Here is a 20222-nt window from a genome sequence, read left to right as displayed (position 1 = left end):
GAGGATTCAATCCCTGGTGGGGGAATTAAGACCCCCCACGCCACACGGTGCAGCCAGCAACGAACAGAAAACAACTATACAGACAAGTCAGTAGCACGCCACGAAAAGAAACTTCAAACATGTCGAAAAAGTAACTTCCTGGGTGGGAGTGGGAGGGAGGTTCCAGAGGGAGGGACATGAGAATTCCTACGGCTGACTCATGTTGATGTATGGCAGAAACCAATACAATTTTGTAAAGCAATTATCTTCCAATCAAAAATAAATAAAATCAAGAAATAAAAAGACTTGTCAAACAAAGTAAAATCCTGAAAATTAAACAGAAAAATACATTTCCTAGGTCCAGTGAAAGCAGAATTTGTAATACATGAAACTGTGATAAACCAAAAGAGAAGTAGGTTTGGGTAGGGGAATGGTGATTCAGTTTTAGAAATGCTGAGCTTACGCGATCTAGGAGAGAGTTAGGGGAGACACACCAGCGGGAGGTCATGCATACTGAGGAAGCAAGGCGGGGAGCGCAGAGTTGCAGCGGCCAGGCTGAGAGGCGATGTCCAGCTCCACACCACCAGGCAGTCAAGTCAGCTGAGGACTCGACAATACCCAGAGTGCAGGTCAGCACCGGCCGAGGCAAGAACAGGGTCAGTCAACTGGTGGGAGGTGCGAGTCACACTGGAGTAGGTTAGGGAGTGAGTGACAGGCAGGCGTTTGTACAAATACTGACAAAGGAAAACACAAGACCAGAGCTGAAAGGGAATGTGCGATTCTGGGACTGTTCGCCGTTTACCACTCAGTCCTCTCCCGTTTAAAAACTTAAGACAGGAGAGACTAGGCTTAAATGGTGATGGGAACCGTCCAAGTGGAAGAAGAAAAAGGGAGAAAAGGAGAGGGATCAGTCAGAGACAAAGATGCATAACCTCTCTGTAAACTGTCAACCAAGGAGGAAACCCTTCAAAGTGAAGCTTACGCTGAAAACCAAGGAGGTAGCAGAGGAACACACAAAACAGCTCATTCCAAGAAAGATGGTACTTTGACATGTCAGGCTGACACATGAAACCAAAAAGGAATGCTAGCTAACTGAAACAGAAATCGCTGGATGGGAATGTTGTCGAGGTGTAAAAGGTCCAGACAGGGAAACCTGCTGAGCAGATGCAGGTGGAATCAGGAGAACACAGGGTCATTACATCGAGTTTTAATAGGCTCGTTCGATTGAGGTTTAGGGGACTCAGAAAAAGAAGCTTCCTCCTTGAGCCCTGAGAATTAAACCTAAAGCCTAGCAGAGTGGTATCGTCCTCTTCAGCTAAGAGCAAGAGTAAGCCGGTCGTCTGAGGGGAAAAGACAATAACACATAACTACACAAAATGCAGCTAGGCTGCAATTGGTGAATAACCAGAGAATCCATAAATTACTTCTCCACTTCAGACTGAATCCCATTATTTCATTTTTGGACCTAAACAACCAAAGCTTCAAACACTGACATCCAGTAAGAATTCCCTTCATTCCCTTGAGGAGTAGCTGTTGACACGTCCAGCAAAAAACATAGCCTCCCTTGTGAAAAGTGACACAGCTGATTCAGTTACTCAGCAGCTCTGACTCATCTGTATTAAAGCCCAGTAACTCTGATCATGCTTGATTTTTATTTATTTTTGCTTTGGTTTCTAACAAAAAGGGCCAAGTCTGTTTCTGCCATCTGCCAAATGACCAGAAGCGCAGAAGAACATGTCCAGAAACACAGGATTCACTTTCATCGTTGTATCACCAGAGCCTGAAGACTAGCAGATAGAAGGCTCTCCACAAATAGATGGAGTGAATGAGTAAATACATGAACGGTTCCACAGAGAGAGGAAAGAGTGATCACCAGATCTCTCTGTGCGGGGAGAGGGGGGTCCTCTGTCTTCACATGCCAGGATCCTCTGCTGGTCTACTGAAGTCACCAGAGCCCTTCTCAGAATGTTTCTGAATATACGGTAGGACAGAGCAAACTAAGACAAACACCGAAACCAAAACAGAAAGACAAAGTGCGACACCGTCTGGAACATGCTTCTGTGGCTGAGGCTGTGGTCAAGCCTCAGGTGTCACTCGGGAGGTCTGGGCGGACCACCTCACGGGCAGAACCCCAGGCGCCAGCACCTGCAGACTGCTGTTCCAAGAGAGGGGTCCTGCCCACTCTTGTCTCAGAGTGCGGGGGCAGCAGAGGCCACAGCAGTCCCACGGTGAGGGTCCGTCCTCCAGCTGCCTCCTGGAGTCGCCGGTGTCCTTGCCCTCCCCCGTGGCCCTTGTCCCCGAGTCCACAGTCTGCCTGTTTAGCCTTCACAGCTCTCCACGAGGATCAGGAGGGCAAGGCCTTCTGTGCAGTAGTGCAGACACGGGGTCTTGGAGGGGAGGTATCTGTTTCTTACAATAGATCCTCTTGTGTCCTGCACGCCTGTGATGAGGACTAATCCCTGAGCCTTTCTGGGGGCTAGAGGTGCAGATCAGCCTGCTTTGGGGCTTCTCCTTGTCGCTGGCTTAGGACTCAGATGCTTCAGGGGTGGCAACTGATGACGACTAGTGTTTCTGCTGTCCACTTCCCAGAATCTGGTTGCTGTTTTCCTCCCGCCTCCTCCCACATTTTTTTCTTCTACAAAAGAGGGTTTATTGGGAATCAACAAAGAATGGCAATTTGGGATCCACATCTCTAGTGAGCCACAAGAAAATCCTCAGGGAGAGTGTAGAACAGATCGTGTTAATTGAGGGAAAAGGCAGTTTTGAGGGCTACGGCGAACCAGTGTCCATAGCTTTTCACCGGCTGGATCATGAGCCTTTCACTGGCTGAGTTCTTGCTAAGAAAACAGACGCATCTCCTCCTTCCCCTTGGTCTTTGTTTAGAACTCCCCCTTCTGGCCTCCTAACAGGACTTAACTGAGGTTCTTGGTTTGTTTCCCCCCCCCAAGATTTCCCCTTTCTGAGTCAGACCCTTCTCTGAAAGCACCACTGATCCGTCAGGTTTCCATTTCAGTGATCCTCTCTCCCTTCTGCATGCACACCCAATTCACTCCTTTTCTTTTACTTGTAGGGGAACCTGGGGGGCTGCCGTCTATGGGGTCACACAGAGTCGGACACGACTGAAGCGACTTAGCAGCAGCAGCAGGGTTTAGGGAGGCAACAACCATGAACATATTTCATCCGTCACTTTTTTTAAGTTGCTTCTAAAATTTTAAACAAGAAAAATTTGATAAACCAAACTTTGAAGTAAATTCCCCAAAAGTTCATCTCATCTGCTTTATAACTATGATTTTCCTATCAAAGATAATGAATATATTGTTATATCCTCAAGTTCATGAAGGTAGAGACCATTTCCCCTTAATCTGTCACTGTATTATCCAATACCTAGCATAGTAGAGGAGGTCAAGAAAAATTTATTCATAAGTGATTGAATGAGATAGGTATGATTAAAAAAAAAACTGGGATCCTTTGTTTTCATACTTTTAGTACTTATCTAATTCACCTAAGACTGTTTTGGAAATATTCTAAAAAGTAAACAATCAGAAATGGATACACCTAATCGAGAATCCAAGAATGTGTTTCACAACACAAAGTCCTTTACTACAAAAATTTTACTATAATTGCGTATATTATAACAGAGTTTCTTGGACAGAAAAGAACTGGCATTCAAATTTACTTAGCTCTCTTGAAAGACTAGTAGTATAAAACGTACTTTTAATTTATAATTGCTACATAAATAGTATTTAATTACAACTAAAAATGTATAATTTTAAATGTGAGTAAATAAATCTGTGATGAGTTTTAACCAATAGTGAAAATGCAGAGTCCTCCATATTTAAAATCTGTCCATCAGTTATTACATTTTAATTTGTATGGGCAAAACAGCCCAGCAAGTTTATTAAAAGCTTAGGTCTAGTAAGTAGATCCTTGCTGTTTTTGTCAGATGAGCTTAAAGGGCCGTAAGACAGGCCTCCTCTGCATGTGCGCCACGCTGCTTGTTCTGTAACGTGTGCGCCGCGCGCGCTCTGTTCTGTAACGTGTGCGCCGCGCTGCTTGTTCTGTGATCCTCTGTTTTGGCCACAGTGCGGGCACGCGCCTCTCAGTTCCCACAACAGGGATCAAACCACATCCCCTGCACTGGAAGCAGGGGTCTTAACAACTGAACCACCAAGGAAGTCCCCGTTTTGTAATTTTTCATTGGCTATTATCTAAGCTAGGATTCTCCTAAAAGGCCCAAAGGGTTATTTAAAAATTTTAGTCATATTTTACAGAGAAAGTTAAATGTGTAATTTGGTTTTGTAATTCTGATACATCCATGAAAGGGTTACTTCTAACAGGATGCTTCCATGTTAATTTCAAACTAAATACCTTACAGTCATTCATATCAAAATGTTCCTCTGGGCAAACTTGTACAAAAGTCCATAATTTGTTTAGTACTATCCCATTAAATGCTCCTTCTACAGTCAATTTTCATCATTGTTTACATTCTGCTTTACTAACTTCAAATTAAAATAGAATACTCACTTCGTCAGCCACAAACTCCTTACTCAGACCAAAATCTGTCAGCATCACGTGGCCATTAGAATCAAGCAGAATATTCTCAAGCTTAATGTCACGGTATATAATCCCCAACTGTAAAAACAAACAAAGATGCATTTTAAAATAACAATTTTCAAAAAATAAACTAGGAAAGTCTTTATTATGAACCTTGAAAACAAACCAAAAAAGGCATTCTCCTGCTCAGGGTGCTGTGATGACTTTTGTCATAGGCAGAGCAGATCTAAGTTCCTCTAGCTCCTTGCTTATCTGCTGGGCTCCTTGGGCCTCTGGAACCACGTTCCCCATAATGAGGGAACACTTCTGTCGGACTAGCTTCTCTGGGGTCTACTTTGACGACTGCTCCTTCCTGGGTTACTCTTCGTGATGGATTTCATCCTCCCTCCAGAGGATCTTCAGGGGCTTTCTTAGCCAATTCATGTCTATCGTTTCTTAACGGCTTCAGAAGGCCTTCCTGGTTAACCAGTTCCTGCACTGGCCTTTTTTTTCTTCCCATAGAGCACCATAATTACACTGTACTTTTCCAACTATCCCTCTATTTTGTTTTGTATATAAGTTTTATTGTAAAACATCTTAATTATATGACATAAATAAATCTACCCAAGTTATACAAGCAGTACCTGACAGACAAGAACTCCCCGTTTCATATTACGTCAGCCTGGATTAAATGTTTTTAAACTCTTTATACTGAGCATTAGCAAACCTAATACTTTGTGCTTTCATCAACACCAAGTATATGAAAAAGAAGATTCTTGATACTTTCTTAAAATCAAAAGATTATACAAGGAAAAACACTAGGCATTTTCTTTCAAGAACCCTTTCCCCCCCATATTGTAAAACATGACTGTTTATTGTGAATGCACTGTCTGCTGAAGAGATATCTGACTTGAAGCCCACAAGCACCTAACAACCAGTATGACTTTTTTTTTTTTTTTCCCCCAAACAACCTCTTCAGAAAAGATTTTAGGAATAAGTCATTTACTACCTGCTTTACCACATCAGTTCCAAGTAAACTCCCCGTTTTTGTCTCTCCTGAAAAATCAGTGTTAGTAGACATACCAAAATTAACATTTCTGGCTTTGTGCTATATTTCTTTGTATTTCTCTTTTTACAAGGTAAGATTAAGAGAAACTGAACGAAGATCTAATCTGTATACACTTTCCATATCAATTACATTTATATCTGGTATCATCATATTCTCTACCTCTCTGTTTCTGATTACCCTGTTTTAATAATAATGAAAGTTGATGGATTTTCCCTTTAATAAACAGAATTAACAGTTTTCATACAAATTAGAAGCTGAATTTACTAGCTTATTTGTTGGAGCTTTGCATTTTGTATTTACACTTATATTTATGGTGATTTCACCATCATTTTTATGTTATAAAAATTACATCTGATTCCTCTAAGCATAAAACAAAGCTTTTCAGCCTATTACTAGGTCCAATCTGATGCATGTATTATATATATATATATATATATACACACACACATACATACATACATACAATAACATGTGTGTGTGTGTATATATCCCACAAAAATAACTAAAGGCATAAAGCTTACCTCCACACCATGGATTCTATCAGAAGGAACACGGATGCCTCTCCCCACACTTCAGTTAAGCACTTAAGCACCCACCTGAGGCTCCCCTTGCTTTATGGCCCTGCAGCCCTGAGCCCCAGAGCCACTTTCACTTCCCTTCCTGTTCATCTCCCTTTCCTTCATTCCCCTTAGGCCTCCTGTTCCGACCCTGTCCCCACCTCCCTGCCTGGTTATGCTTCTGTCTGGCCCAGACTCACCCATCTCTTCATCCTTTCCTTCCGGTATCTTCTAATCTTTCCTCACAGCCTCTCCTATCCATTGCTTCCATGTTGCAATCCCAATCTCCCTGCCCTTTAAAAGTTTCATCTTTTCCCCTCATTTCTCTCCATTCTTTTTTGTGCTGTATACTCATCTCTTTCATCTCTTTTTATCTGTAATCTAGTTTAGAACATGAACATATAACAAAGAAAAATAGTGATTTTATGACGTACTCATATTATCCAAATGTAGTGATTCAGGTCATGCTCCTTGTGGTCTCACACAATTATGATAAAAAATATTCTAGTACTTTCTATTTCTTAGGCAACATACAAGCCTAATCCACATAATGACTGTTTGCTTCTACAATAATGTGTCCTCATTAAAAAGTTTTTAGTCAAAATATCTTGGATCAAGATTAACAGTATCTGAAATAATATTTTTTTAAATTTAAGCTGATTTTACAGAATTCAAACAGCATCACATACATACATGAATACCACTTAAAGTTTTTAGTAACTAAGCTCATGTCAATAAAGGTCATGGAGCGGGAGGGATGGAGGGGAGCAAGAGAGGACCTCGGGGCAAAATAAACGGAAAAGAGAGCCAGAGTTGGCAGGGGGATGGCTGGGTCTGTAGGTAAGTGCTTCTTTCAATTATCTCAAGCTAATAGGGAAACATACCCTGAAGGAATACAGGCAGAGTCTGCAGTGGAGTAAGTCACAATTAAGGAAGTACATATTATGACTTGTGGTTTCATCTTAAAGGTTACTTTAAGAATAATTTTTTTTTTTTTAATTCTAATGATACTGTGTAATAAGCATTAGGATTTTTCATGAACAAAACCAAAAAAAAAAAGTGCTCAGGTTCTGCTTTTTTAATCTGCATCTCGGGAACTACAAAAGGAAAGAAAGACTTTTAAAGAGGGAAGGCTGAAACTGAAACACTGCTTGTGGTCTGTAAAATGCCTCCACCACCTCCACTAAGACAACGACACATCAACACGTTAGCTCTCTTCATTCCATCCTCACCTGTTAACAGAGTTTTCAAAAGACAAACCCCGGAAGCGGAGCGTCTTACCTTGTGGAGGTGTCCGAGGGCAAGCACGATCTCTCCGACATAGATCTGCACCTCGCGCTCTGTGAAACGCTCCCTCTGAGAAAGATGAGTAAAAAGCTCTCCACCATTTATATAATCTAAAAACGAAATATAGTTTTTCTGTCTTTGACTTGTATTCATAAACTAAAGGAAGTATTTCCTTTTAATCACTTTGGATTAACCATAAGGCACTAATTTTAATATATTATTTTTGCAGAATGCTTAGTATATAGTTTCATATAGAAAATATTACTAAATTTATATAAATACAGTTTTATAAGTTAATGACTACCCTAAAATGCAATCAAATGAATTAGCATAGAATATTGCTATTAAAACTATTATGTGAAATCTGCATATATTTGAACAATTTTCCCAAATGCAGCAAATCAGAAACCTGTGCCATCACCACACAATCTTAACTTGCTGTAAAGTACCAAATCACCAACGACTACAGTAACTAAAGTAACATGAACGGAGTAAAACAAAGCAAACAGAAATCCCAGCCATTGCTTTGTGGTAATGGCCAGTCACTTTTTTTAAGCAGATTCCCTGTTTTTCAGAATTGTCTGGAAAGTCCTTCCAAAACTGTGTATTAAGTAGCAGGTAATCTTCTTATTGCGCCATGTAACTCAAAAGTAAGAGCAGGAGAACACAGCTGAATCAAAACCTGAAATGAAAAGAGGTGCGTTTCCCTTTCAATTTGCCCTTTTTATCCCACGAGGAATAATGAAATAAGAGACAAGCTACAGCGAAAAATAAACAAGGAGCTGAATAATAGCTGAATAATAATAAGCCACAACAGAGTCCATAATCGGCTCTAAGACGACACTTACTGATAAACTGCTAATAGTTTGATCAGAAACTGACCATGACTTCCACAGACAGCACTTGTGTGTGAGAAGCAACGCACACCTAGGAAACAGTCGCAGGCGGGGGTCACGAAGGCGAAAAGACACGCCTGAGAAAGCACACATCCCGGGGATAGTCATCTGTCACGTTTACCACAATCTGATCAAAGACCAAAGGAAAATCTTCACAAACTCACAGATTTTTATCTTGCTCATTTAAATTCCAAACAGCAGATTCCACAGAATGAAAGAGCTCTAAAAGCTAGTTGGGTGGCAACGTATTTTACAACGCACAAGAGAGCAAAAAGCACTGCCCTTCTAAGACTTCTGTATTTTGCCAGATACTTCCGGATTTCTGCACTTAATTATATCCTAACACAAAACTAATTATTAAAAAGGTGTAAAGGAACACAGCACTCCTGCAAACTAACAATGAATATTTTCTACCTTTAAGTAGTTACTTATTTAAACGTGGTTGCCACTGTTAGTCATGGCCCAGAAGTAGGTGTTCATAGGTCAGCTGACCAAATGACAAACTCCTACGCATCCCTGAATGTCCTATTCAATTATCTCTTCAATCACCACTCAAGCAGAGTGGATTAGTTCCTCCTATGTAACCCACTGTACTTATTTAGACTTACACCACATCAATTATCTTGCTGCACTGAAAATATCTGCACACTTTCTTTCTCTGCTACGTTCTGAGCCTTTTAAAGTCACGATCAACGTTTTCATCTTAAAAAATCCAAGTGCTTCCATGCAGTATGCACTCAACACATGCTTAGTGCTTTATGAACTGAACACAAATCCTTTACACTGGAATAAATACTGGAGTCTGAAAACATCACTCTGACACTCAAAGGCAAGTGGGTTGTGGGAAAAAAAAAAAACCAATGTGTTCCTGTCTTTGAGGCAACTTGATATAATCCAAAGAACTTAGGCTTTATAATCAAGAGACTTGAACTAGGTCACAGAGTCAGACAACCAAGTGACTAACACAGACAATGGCTCCACTGTGTCCTGACCTGAGCAAGTGAGTCTCTCTCGGTGCCAGTTCTTAATAAAACGGGAATCAGAACCACTAGAGATTACTGTTGCTCAGAGCACAAAAAAAGTGTTTTACTTTCATTTACTGGGGAGACTAAGAAAAATTAACTACAGATCTAAGAAGACAAACCTAAAACGACATTAAGTGGCTTTCCTACTTGTAGAACAGGCCAACAGCCCAAGGAGCAGACCTGACATTCATAACATATGCCTCATTTGCAGGCACAGGGTTGCACACGGTATAAGGTGAACCACCAACTCTATCCGGTGGTCCAGGCTTCAACACCGGGAAGGCAGATAGAGAGGCAGCCAAAGGGCTACCACAGCAGGAGCTATGACGCCTGGACTCTCGCTACAGGATAGATGCCCTCGTCTACGGCAGGGCCGTGAGGGATGTGAGGGTTGCTACCGCAGCAGGAGCTATGACACCTGGACTCCCGTTACAGAACAGATGTCCTCATCTACGGCGGGGACGTGAGGTTAGCGGGAGTCTCTAATAAGATCAGCAACCGGTACCCTCAGTAGTTATAATTCTAGTAGGTCTGTTTGGTGGGTAGTGGTGTGTCATTATGATTTTAATTTGCATTTTCCTGAGTGACAACATTATTTAGTATCTTTCCATGGCTTACTGGATACTTCTATATCTTCTTTTGTGAAACATTTATTAAGGGTTTTTTTCCTTGCCCCTTTTGGTTTTTTCTATTTTGATTGAAGTATAATTCACATACTGTGAAGTCCACCAGTTTGAAGTGTAAGATTCAATGGTTTTTCACATATGAAAACTTGTACAACCATCATTATAGATTCAAATTTAAAATATTTTTACACACTCCCTCCCAGAAATCCCAATTTATCTGTTTTTCTTTAGCTGCTTTTGCTTTTGATGTCACATTTAAGAAATCACTGCCGAAACCAATGTCAAAAAATGTACCCCTATGTTTTCCCCTAAGAGACTTACAGGCTTAGTTCTTACTTTTCACCTTTGACCTGTTTTGAGTTATGTTTTGTATATGCTGTGAGTTATGGTAGGTCTGGTGTGTCGTGGTGTGTCATGATGGTTTTAATTTGCATTTTTCTGGATAAAAACATTATTTAGTATCTTTCTATGGCTTACTGCGTGGAACATATGAAATACGTTTGCATGTGGTTATCCAGCTGTCCCAGCACCATTAGTTTAAAAGACTATTCTTTCCTCACTGGCATCCTTGTCAAAAAATTGATTGACCATAAATGTGAGCATTTATTTCTAGACTCTCAATTCTATTCTATTATTTCTATGTCTATCTTTATTCCAGTGCCACACTTTCTTGATTATTGTAGCTTTGTAGTAAGTTTTTAAAGTGTTAGTCTTGGAATTTAATTCTTCCTTTTCAAAACTGTTTTAGCTATTCTAAGGTTCCTTGATTTTTCCATATAAATTTTAGAATGACTGTCAATTTTCATAAGAAAATAAGCTGGGATTTTGAGAGAGGTTTGTTAAATCTACAGATCAGTTTGGGGAGTTCTGCCATCTTAATAATATAAAGGCCTTCAATCCATAAACATAGGACCTTCTATCGATGTGAAGTGACTCTTTTTTATTTTTACTAACACTTTTTTGTTAAGTATATTTTGTCTGTTATTAGCACAGCCACTCCTGCTTTCTTGTGGTTGCTGTTTGCATGACTTACCTTTTCCCATCCTTTTTTTTTTAACCTATTTATACCTCTGAATCGGAAGCTCCACATGTGGCGCTACAGGAGAGACTGAAGGCAGGAGGAGAAGGGGACAACATAGGATGAGATGGTTGAACGCCATCACCGACTCGATGGACACAAGTTTGAATAGACTCCAGGAGATGGTGAAGGACAGGGAAGCCTGGCGTGCTGCAGTCCATGGGGTCGCAAAGAGTTGGACACGACTGAGCAATCGAACAACAACACACCTTGGAATCTACTGTGTATCCACTATAAACAGTGTATGGTTGGATCTTTCCCTTCATCTGACAGTCTCTTGTCTTTTGACTGTACCTATTAATCCATTCACATTGAATGTTATCACTGGTACAATTGGATTTGATGTTGTTGTTTATTCACTCAGTCATGTCCACTCAGTCTTTGCAACTCCACGGACTGCAGCATGCCAGGCTTCACTGCCCTTCACCAACTCCCAGAGTTTACCCAAACTCATGTCCATCGAATCGGTGATGCCATCCAACCATCTCATCCTCTGTCATCCCCTTCTCCTCCTGCCTTCAATCTTGCCCACCATCAGGGTCTTTTCTAATGAGTTGGCTCTTTGCATCAAGAGGCCAAGGTATTGGAGCTTCAGCTTCATCATCAATTTTTCCAATGAATATTCAGGATCGATTAACTTTAGGACTGACTGGTTTGATCTCCTTGCAGTCCAGGGGACTCTCAAGAGCGTTCTCCAATATCATAGTTCAAATGCATCAATTCTTCGATACTCAGCATTCTTTATGGTCTAGCTCTCACATCCATACGTGACTACCGGAAAAGCCAGTATGAGCCACGAGGGCTTCCCTTGTGGCTCAGCTGGTAAAGAATCCCACCGTGATTCAGGAGACCTGGGTTCAATCCCTGGGTTGGGAAGATCCCCTGGAGAAGGGAATGGCTACCCACTCCAGTATTCTGGCCTGGAGAAGTCCATGGACTGTACAGTCCATAGGGTCGCAAAGAGTTGGACACGACTGAGAGGCTTTCACTTCACTTTCACTGGAAGAACCATAGCTTTGACCTTTGTTGGCAAAGTAATATCTCTGCTTCTTAACATGTTCTCTAGGTTTGTCATAGCTTTTCTTCCAAGGATCAAGCTTCTTTTAATTTCATGGCTGCAGTCACCATCTGCAGTGATTTTGAAGCCCAAGAAAATAAAGTCTCTCACTATTGCCATTGTTTCCCCATCTATTTGCCATGAAATGATGGGACCAGATGCCATGATCTTGGTTTTTTGAATGCTGAGTTTTAAGGCCAGCTTTTTCACTCTCCTCTTTTACTTTCAACAAGAGGCTTAGTTCCTTTGTGCTTTCTGCCATAAGGGTGGTATCATCTGCATATCTGAGGTTATTGGTATTTCTCCTGGCAATCATGATTTCAGCTTCTACTTTATCCAGCCCAGCACTTCGCATGATGTACTCTGCATGTAATTAAAAAATACAGGGTGACAATATACAGCCTTGACGTACTCCTTTCCCGATTTAGAACCAGTCCATTGTTCCATATCCAATTCTAACTGTTGCTTCTTGACATGCACACAGGTTTCTCAGGAGGCAGGCAAGGTGGTCTGGTATTTCCCATCTCTTGAAGGATTTGCCACAGTTTGTTGTGATCCACACAGTCAAAGGCATTAGCATAGTCAATGAAGCAGAAATAAATGTTTTTCTGGAATCCTCTTTCTTTTTTGATGATCCAGTGGATGTTGGCAGTTTGATCTCTGGTTCCTCTGCCTTTTCTGAATCCAGCTTGAACATCTGGAAGTTCTCGGTTCATGTACTGTTGAAGTCTAGTTTGGAGAATTTTGAGCATTACTTTGCTAGGCTATGAGATGAGTGCAATTGTGTGGTAGTTTGAACATTCTTTGGCATTCCTTTCTTTGGGATTTGGACAAGGAAGTGGCAACCCACTCCAGTATTCTTGCCTGGAGAATCCCATGGATGGAAGAGCCTGGTGGGCTACAGTCCATGGGGTCGCAAAGAGTCGGACACGACTGAGCAACTTCACTTTCACTTCTTTGAGATCGGAATGAAAACTCACATTTTCCAGTCCTGTGGCCACTGCTGAGTTTTCCAAATCTGCTGGCATGTTGAGTGCAGCACTTTAACAGCATCATCTTTTAGAATTTAAAATAGCTCAGCTGGAATTCCATCACCTCCATTAAGCTTTGTTCAGAGTGATGCTTCCTAAGGCCCACTTGACTTTGCACTCCAGGATGTCTGGCTCTAGGTGACTGATCACACCATTATGGTTACCTGGGTCATTAAGGTCTTTTTTGTAGTGTTCTTCTTACGTCTGCTATTTTACTTTTTTATTTTCTATATATTTTATATCTCTGTTCCTCTATTCCTCCTTACTTCTTTTTCATTAAGTAAACATTTTTAAGTTATTTTCTTAGTGGTTACTCTATGGCTTACCATATATTATCACAAACAGTGTGAGATTCATACCGACTTAATTCCAGTGATATATACAAACATTACTCCCACATAGGCCTACTCTCTCTTCCTCCTGTTTGAGACATTATTGTTATATATAGCACAACTGTATGCGTTACAAAGTCAACAATACATTATAATTATTGCCTTATATAGTTTTATGCTTTTCAAAGAGGCTGAAAGGAAAGAGAGTAAGTATATATCTACAGTCTGCCATTTTAGCTTCCCCATTTATCATTTTTCAGTTCTCTTTACTTTTTCTTATGGCCTTCCTTTGGCATTGGACAGCACAGAGGTTCTGGTCATTTTAAGGATTTCGTCTTTTACTCTGAATGACAGAAGAAGCCTAGGGAAGATTCTGAGTGCAACAGTAGTATGACAAGGCTTCCATTTTGATAGATCAATGACTGGCTCTTTGTTGAGAACAGTAAGAGCGGAAGTAGGGAGGCCACCTTCAATGAACAAGGAGAGGTGATGGAGCCTGGGAGAAGGGTGACGGCAGTGGTGGTCAGGGTCCAGCCCACCCTGAGCACATGAAAGGAGGGCACGGACCCTTAGCTGAGTACACAAGCCTGCGGCAAGGGCAGATGTGAAAGGGACGATTCAGAGTTCACTTCCAGAAAGGAGAACACACAGGTGTCTAACCAATAGTGAAAGCTCAATAAATGGTACTTATCATCAGCACCATCTTGAATCACACATTGTCAGAATGTGAAAAGGGACAAGACAGCCCTTCTGGAATCCTTTCAGGAAGGTGGTGGCTTAGTCACCCCATCATGTCAGACTCTCGCAACTCCATGGAGTGTAGCCTGCCAGCCTCCTCTGTCCAATAGCATTCTCCAGGCAAGAACACTGGAGTGGGTTGCCGAAGAGAAAGGCAAATTTCAGATCATTAAGAGGAGGCTCCATGTAAATTCCTTGAAATTATGCACAATTTTTTCAAGTATATGTAAGCGTATGTGCATTCTACTGAGAAGGGAGGGGCCACAGATTTTATTAGATTCTACAAGGAGTTACAAGCCAAAACAGTTCTTAGAACATCACTCTTAAGACAGCATTATAAATCTGAATGGAAACACACCAATCAAGTTTATTTATAAACAAACCAAAATATGGACTGCCAGCACAAGGGACACATCTGAGAGGCGTGTCCTCCAGCTCGCCAGCAACAAGCACCTCATCATCACAGTGCAGACACCCAGCACCACTGCTTCTGAGCGTTCAGATTGCGCGTCCCTGACTTCTAGCCTTGCTTGGCATTAGCTGTCCTGGAGCTTCTTGTACTTGGAATTGGACTGATGAGGCTCAGAGCTTACGAAAGTGAAGTGGAGCATGGGTTTTCATTGTCAACAGGATCTTTGACTTCTGAGGGTGTGCTGGAACTGCACTCTGGTGTCTTTATACCTCTGTGTTTATCCAGAGAGCCAGCAACTCTGGAGAGGGGAATGCTGACGCTTGTTCTTGAGACTAAAAACCTCTTAGCCAGGCAGTGAGACAACATATAAAACAAACTTTAGAAAAGACTACAAAGATTATTATTAAATTGAATTGAATTATATATTCCTAGAACAATGGAATCAGGAATGCAGGCAGACTCTGGGAGAGTTAGCAGTGGTGGGAATACAGTCAGAGATATGAAAACCCAAATTGTTACTGACATCTGAGAGGAAGATTCTTCTCAGCTTTATAACTCAAGGAGCTCCCATTCCCCTCCTCCACTCCCACCCCTTGCCAACTGGGCATAAATTACATTCCTCCATTTAAAAAAAAAAAAAAAAAGTACTGAAAAGCTCAGATGGAATAAAGCACCTGAGTGGAAACTGTCTACTATCAGAGTTGTTTAAGATCTACTCTGTCTGGTGGGCCTCGGTCCATGCCAACTTACCTACCTTGAATAACTTTCCTTTCAAAATTATGCATTCATTAGAACTCTAGAAATTACATTTCTCAAGTGTCTGCCAATTTCTTCCAAAACGAACGGCAAGCATGACGGCTGGTTTTTGTTTAAGCCAATGCTGACAGTTTTTATCCTCTTTATGGGAACAAACAGCATGAGAATGTTCAGTTTTTACTGATATTCCTGAGGCTTTTTGCTTCTGTGGACAAACAATGAAAATGGACTAAGTGGTGCTGGCTCGATCTAACTGCTGGCCACTGCTGTGTGTGTAGAAGCAGAGCCTCAGTAACCCCAGTTCGTCATGGTAAGTGGGAAAGGGCTCCTGGCAGATAAGAACTAAAGTGATGTAAAACAGAGTTTTGGCTGACTTCCTTTAAAATCTGTATCTTAACACAGCTCACTGCTTTTAAGACTAGACAACGACATAGTAACAACTAGAGATACTGGGCACTTTCAATGTGCCTGTTCTATTTAGATATGATAACAAATCTGATACTCAAAAACAATGCTATGAAGCTGGTGCTATTAAATACTAGTATAATTCCCAGAGAAAGTAAGTTAATCTCTAGAAAACAGTGAAACTCAGAGAGGTTAAAAATATTACCCAGAGCTACATAATCTTTTAAGTGAAAGAATAAAGATTATGAACATGGGCAGATTAACTCTAAAAACAGGAATTTTAAAAAATTTATTTTTTAATTGAAGGATAATTGCCTCACAGAATTTTGTTGTTTTCTGTCAACCCTCAACATGACTCAGCCATAGATTTACATGTGTCTCCTCCCTTTTGAAGCCCCCTCCCATCTCCCTCCCCTCTAGGTTGGTGCAGAGCCCCTGTTTGAGTTTCTGAGCCATACAGCACATTCCCGTTGACTATCTATTTTACACAGGGTCACGTAAGTTTCCATGTTACTCTCTCCATGCATCTCACCCTCTCCTCCCCTCTCCCCATGTCCATAAGTCTATTTTCTACATCTAAAAACAGGAATGTTTTTAAATGCTACATAGAGCTGCCCTTTTCCCCCCTGATACGGTTTTTACTGTCATTTGTTAGGGAGAGCCCCATCGGACAACTGGCATTGCTAATCACTGTGAGAAAAACGGCCTTAAATCACCTATTCTGTGCTTCAGATATCTAAAAGGTTTGGGGTCCCATAATTCTATATATTTGGTCATAAAATGTCTCCATTTTACATGCTTTTCATGGTTAAATTTTGGAGGGCTCATCAGAATGTCACAGTGCTCAAAAGGAGACATTCCTAGGGGTCTGTAGTAGGACTGCTTTTCAATGGCCACAGTAAACAATGACTTTCAACCTTTTTTGAGAATGTGCCAAGCTAAGATTATCACTGACATACTTCTGACACAGAACTTAAGAAAGTCAATTTCTATCTTGTAGGACTGGACCCCGGAGAAGGCAATGACAACCCACTCCAGTACTCTTGCCTGGAAAATCCCATGGATGGAGGAGCCTGGTAGGCTGCAGTCCATGGGGTCGCTAAGAGTGGGACACGACTAAGCGACTTCACTTTCACTTTTCACTTTCATGCATTGGAGAAGGAAATAGCACCCCACTCCAGCGTTCTTGCCTGGAGAATCCCAGGGACGGGGGAGCCTGGTGGGCTTTTGTCTATGGGGTCACACAGAGTCGGATACGACTGAAGCCACTTAGTAGCAGTAGCAGTAGCAGTAGCAGCAGCAGGACCGGACCCAGGCCTGTCTTCTCCAGAAAATTGCTTGGCCTTCCTTGCCTGCAGTTACCATCTCAACTCATTTGCCAGTTAAAGCAGATGGATCTGAATTTGGCAACAAAGAGCTACATTCTAGGTTCTTGCCAGAGGGTAGAACCTCCAACTGTGTGTAATCCAAATCTCACCATATGTTCAACTGTGAGAAATAATACACACAGGACAATAAATGTAATCTATATGTCTTTCTCATTATACTTTAATGACTTGAGACAAAAAGCAAAGTTTGCAGCAAACAAAGGTATAAACTTGGATAATCCTGTTTGGAAAAATTATTCTCTAATCTTGTTCCACAGGCTTATATCATAAGGAGGAGTGGCATAAAACTTGGAATTACATTCTTGGTCAAGGAAGGCTGGTGAAGATAGTCCATTATATCTGGGCCTGACTTATAAAGCTTTTCCTAGACCATAATGCCTTCCCTGGGGGTTTTATTTTTTAAATATTTTGATACAATTTCAAACTTACAAAAAATACTTGCAAGAACAGCAAAAGGAATCCCTATATATCCATTATGCAAATTCATCGACTGTTTACATTTTGCTTATTTGCTTTAGTATTCTCTCAGTTTTTATACATGCACATACTGTCCCTGAACCAACTGAGAATAAGTTGGAGATATCACGCTCCTAAATCCTTCAATGTGCAAATACTTTAAAAAAAAAAAAAAAGAACGCTCCTTCATATAGCCACAGGACAATTATCAATATCAGAAACTCAATGATAAAAATACTATTATCTAATCCATACTCTCTATTCAAAATTTGTCACTTGCCCCACTAATGCTCTTTGTAACTACTCTTCCTCAGCCCAGGATCTGGCTTCTGATCACATATTCATTAGATAACAGAGCGCTTTAGTCTCTGACCCTAAGTCAAAACATACATACCTATTAATTTTAATAATTGCTGCCAATTGTTATAAGTACTTTTCTCAGAAAGGTTATTTATATTCCCCACCAACACTGAATGGACGCCTTAGAAAACAAAGTTCTCATCAACTCTTTTTGTTAAAACTGACATTTATTTAAAAAAGAAAATTTAAACACTATTTTATTATTACTTTTGGCTGCGTGGCATGTGGGATCTTAGTTCCCTGACCAAGGATCGAGCCCACGTCCCCTGCACTGGCAGTGTGGCGTCTTAACCACTGGACCACGAGGGAAGTCCCTCCCCAACTCTTGATATTACCATTATTTTTAATTTCTACCAATTTGACAGGCATACTCCAAGATACAGAAGTCCTGAAGGTACAGAAGAAAGGAGAGGGGAAGAAAACCTAAGTGTCTGCAGCAGGCAGCCCTGATCCCTGTCAGCATCAGTCAGACAGTGGGGCGGCGGCAGGGGCTGCAGGGCTGGGAGGCAGGAGAGGCGAGGAGACTCAGGAGAGGTGTGTGACCCCAGCGGACCCTCGTGGGAGTCTGTTGAAACTCCAGCAAGAAGTTCATGCCAGGCCCCACTGACACATTTTGGAGACACATGAGGAAAGCTTAGAAAGCTGGTACTGGGAAAAAATCTGCAGAGTAATAAAAGTAACTTCCACCTCAGGCAAGGAAGAAGGTTAACTCAGCAAGTGATGCTGATGTGCCAGACCAGGCAGATCTCAGGCCAGTAAGGAACGCACCCACCACCCAAAGGCGGTGCCGGAAAACGGGCAGGAAAGACTCAGGGGAAGGCAGAGTCAGTGCGAACTGGAGAACAGACTCAGGGAGTGTGAGAAAAGAGAGGAGTAGAAGATTACGGCCAAGGAACACATCGGACTGTGAGGTCTTAGAAGTGGGACGGGTTGGAGTGATACAGCCCGATGTGTGGTTAGGCTTCTGGTGGTTAAGAACCCACCTTGCGACGCAAGGGACACTGGTTCAATCCCTGGTCCGGAAAGATCCCACATGCTGTGGGACAACTGAGCCCGCGAGCCGCAACTCAAGAGTAGCCCCCACTTGTCGCAACTGGAGACGGCGTGCGTGAAAGACCAGCACAGCAAAAACAAGTATGCTTGTTAGAAAGAGCTTGGCATGGTGTGGAACTGATTATCAACATGGTTACTGAAACTGTGGAGAGGATGGAAGGAAGCTGGAGGAAAGTAAAGCTAAACCTGATGAATAAATCACTGGAAATGGCAAGCATGTGTCCGGGAGCCAGTTAACTTTTAAATGACGTCTGACTATCATCACTTTGTTGAGTATTAAGGACTAGAATGGGGAAGTGGATGGTCTTCTGTGAAAGGGCCTGCTGGAGAAGTACCATCCTCCAAGGACAGGAGGTTTGATTTTAGATAAATAAGGCACACTTAGTTAAGATTTAGGGAGCTTGTGCACACGGGATTATTCATAGAGCACAATGGAGGGATTAGTAGAGGAAGATAAGGGAAAGAATGAGGTTGAAGTAGGGGAACAATAATTCTAAAATCCTAAATACAAAAAAAAAAAAAAAAACAACCCTCCAAATCCTCTAAAACAGTAGACTCATACAAACTTAAGCTTTATAGAGAGCATGGTCCACAAATAGATTCATACTTCTCTAATCACAAGCACAAGCTGGAATCAAGATTGCCGGGAGAAATATCAATAACCTCAGATACACAGATGACACCACCCTTAGGGCAGAAAGTGAAGAGGAACTAAAAAGCCTCTTGGTGAAAGTGAAAGTGGAGAGTGAAAAAGTTGGCTTAAAGCTCAACATTCAGAAAACAAAGATCATGGCATCTGGTCCCATCACTTCATGGCAAATAGACGGGGAAACAGTGGAAACAGCGTCAGACTTTATTTTTCTGGGCTCCAAAATCACTGCAGATGGTGACTGTAGCCATGAAATTAAAAGACACTTACTCCTTGGAAGGAAAGTTATGACCAACCTAGATAGCATATTCAAAAGCAGAGACATTACTTTGCCCACAAAGGTTCATATAGTCAAGGCTATGGTTTTTCCAGCAGTCATGTATGGATGTGAGAGTTGGACTGTGAAGAAAGCTGAGTGCCGAAGAATTGATGCTTTTGAACTGTGGTGTTGGAGAAGACTCTTGAGAGTCCCTTGGACTGCAAGGAGATCCAACCAGTCCATTCTGAAGGAGATCAGCCCTGGGTGTTCTTTGGA

At 41.5% G+C, this 20222-nt stretch overlaps 1 protein-coding gene across 10 annotated transcripts in view; it reads right to left on the bottom strand.

Moving 5' to 3' along the window:
- Positions 1-20222, bottom strand: part of RPS6KA5 (ribosomal protein S6 kinase A5) — a 200612-nt gene that overhangs the window by 79773 nt on the left and 100617 nt on the right. For 7 of the 10 annotated variants that reach the window (XM_086319117.1, XM_086319110.1, XM_086319114.1 and 4 more), the window contains 2 exons: positions 7420-7535; positions 4504-4611 (listed from right to left, as the gene is read on the bottom strand). The exons of 1 other annotated variant lie outside the window; for it this stretch is intronic. In XM_086319117.1, coding sequence (XP_086175243.1) covers positions 4504-4611; positions 7420-7535 — 224 coding nt within the window. The remainder of the gene's footprint in view (positions 1-4503; positions 4612-7419; positions 7536-20222) is intronic. 2 more of the 10 variants (XM_086319118.1, XM_086319121.1) reach the window with 1 other exon arrangement.

The sequence above is a fragment of the Bos grunniens genome, chromosome 10 (genome assembly GCF_055505025.1).
Source record: "Bos grunniens cultivar Pamir isolate PY7600 chromosome 10, Bosgru_T2T1.0, whole genome shotgun sequence".
Taxonomy (NCBI): domain Eukaryota; kingdom Metazoa; phylum Chordata; class Mammalia; order Artiodactyla; family Bovidae; genus Bos; species Bos grunniens.
This window is presented reverse-complemented; position numbering and strand designations above follow the sequence as displayed.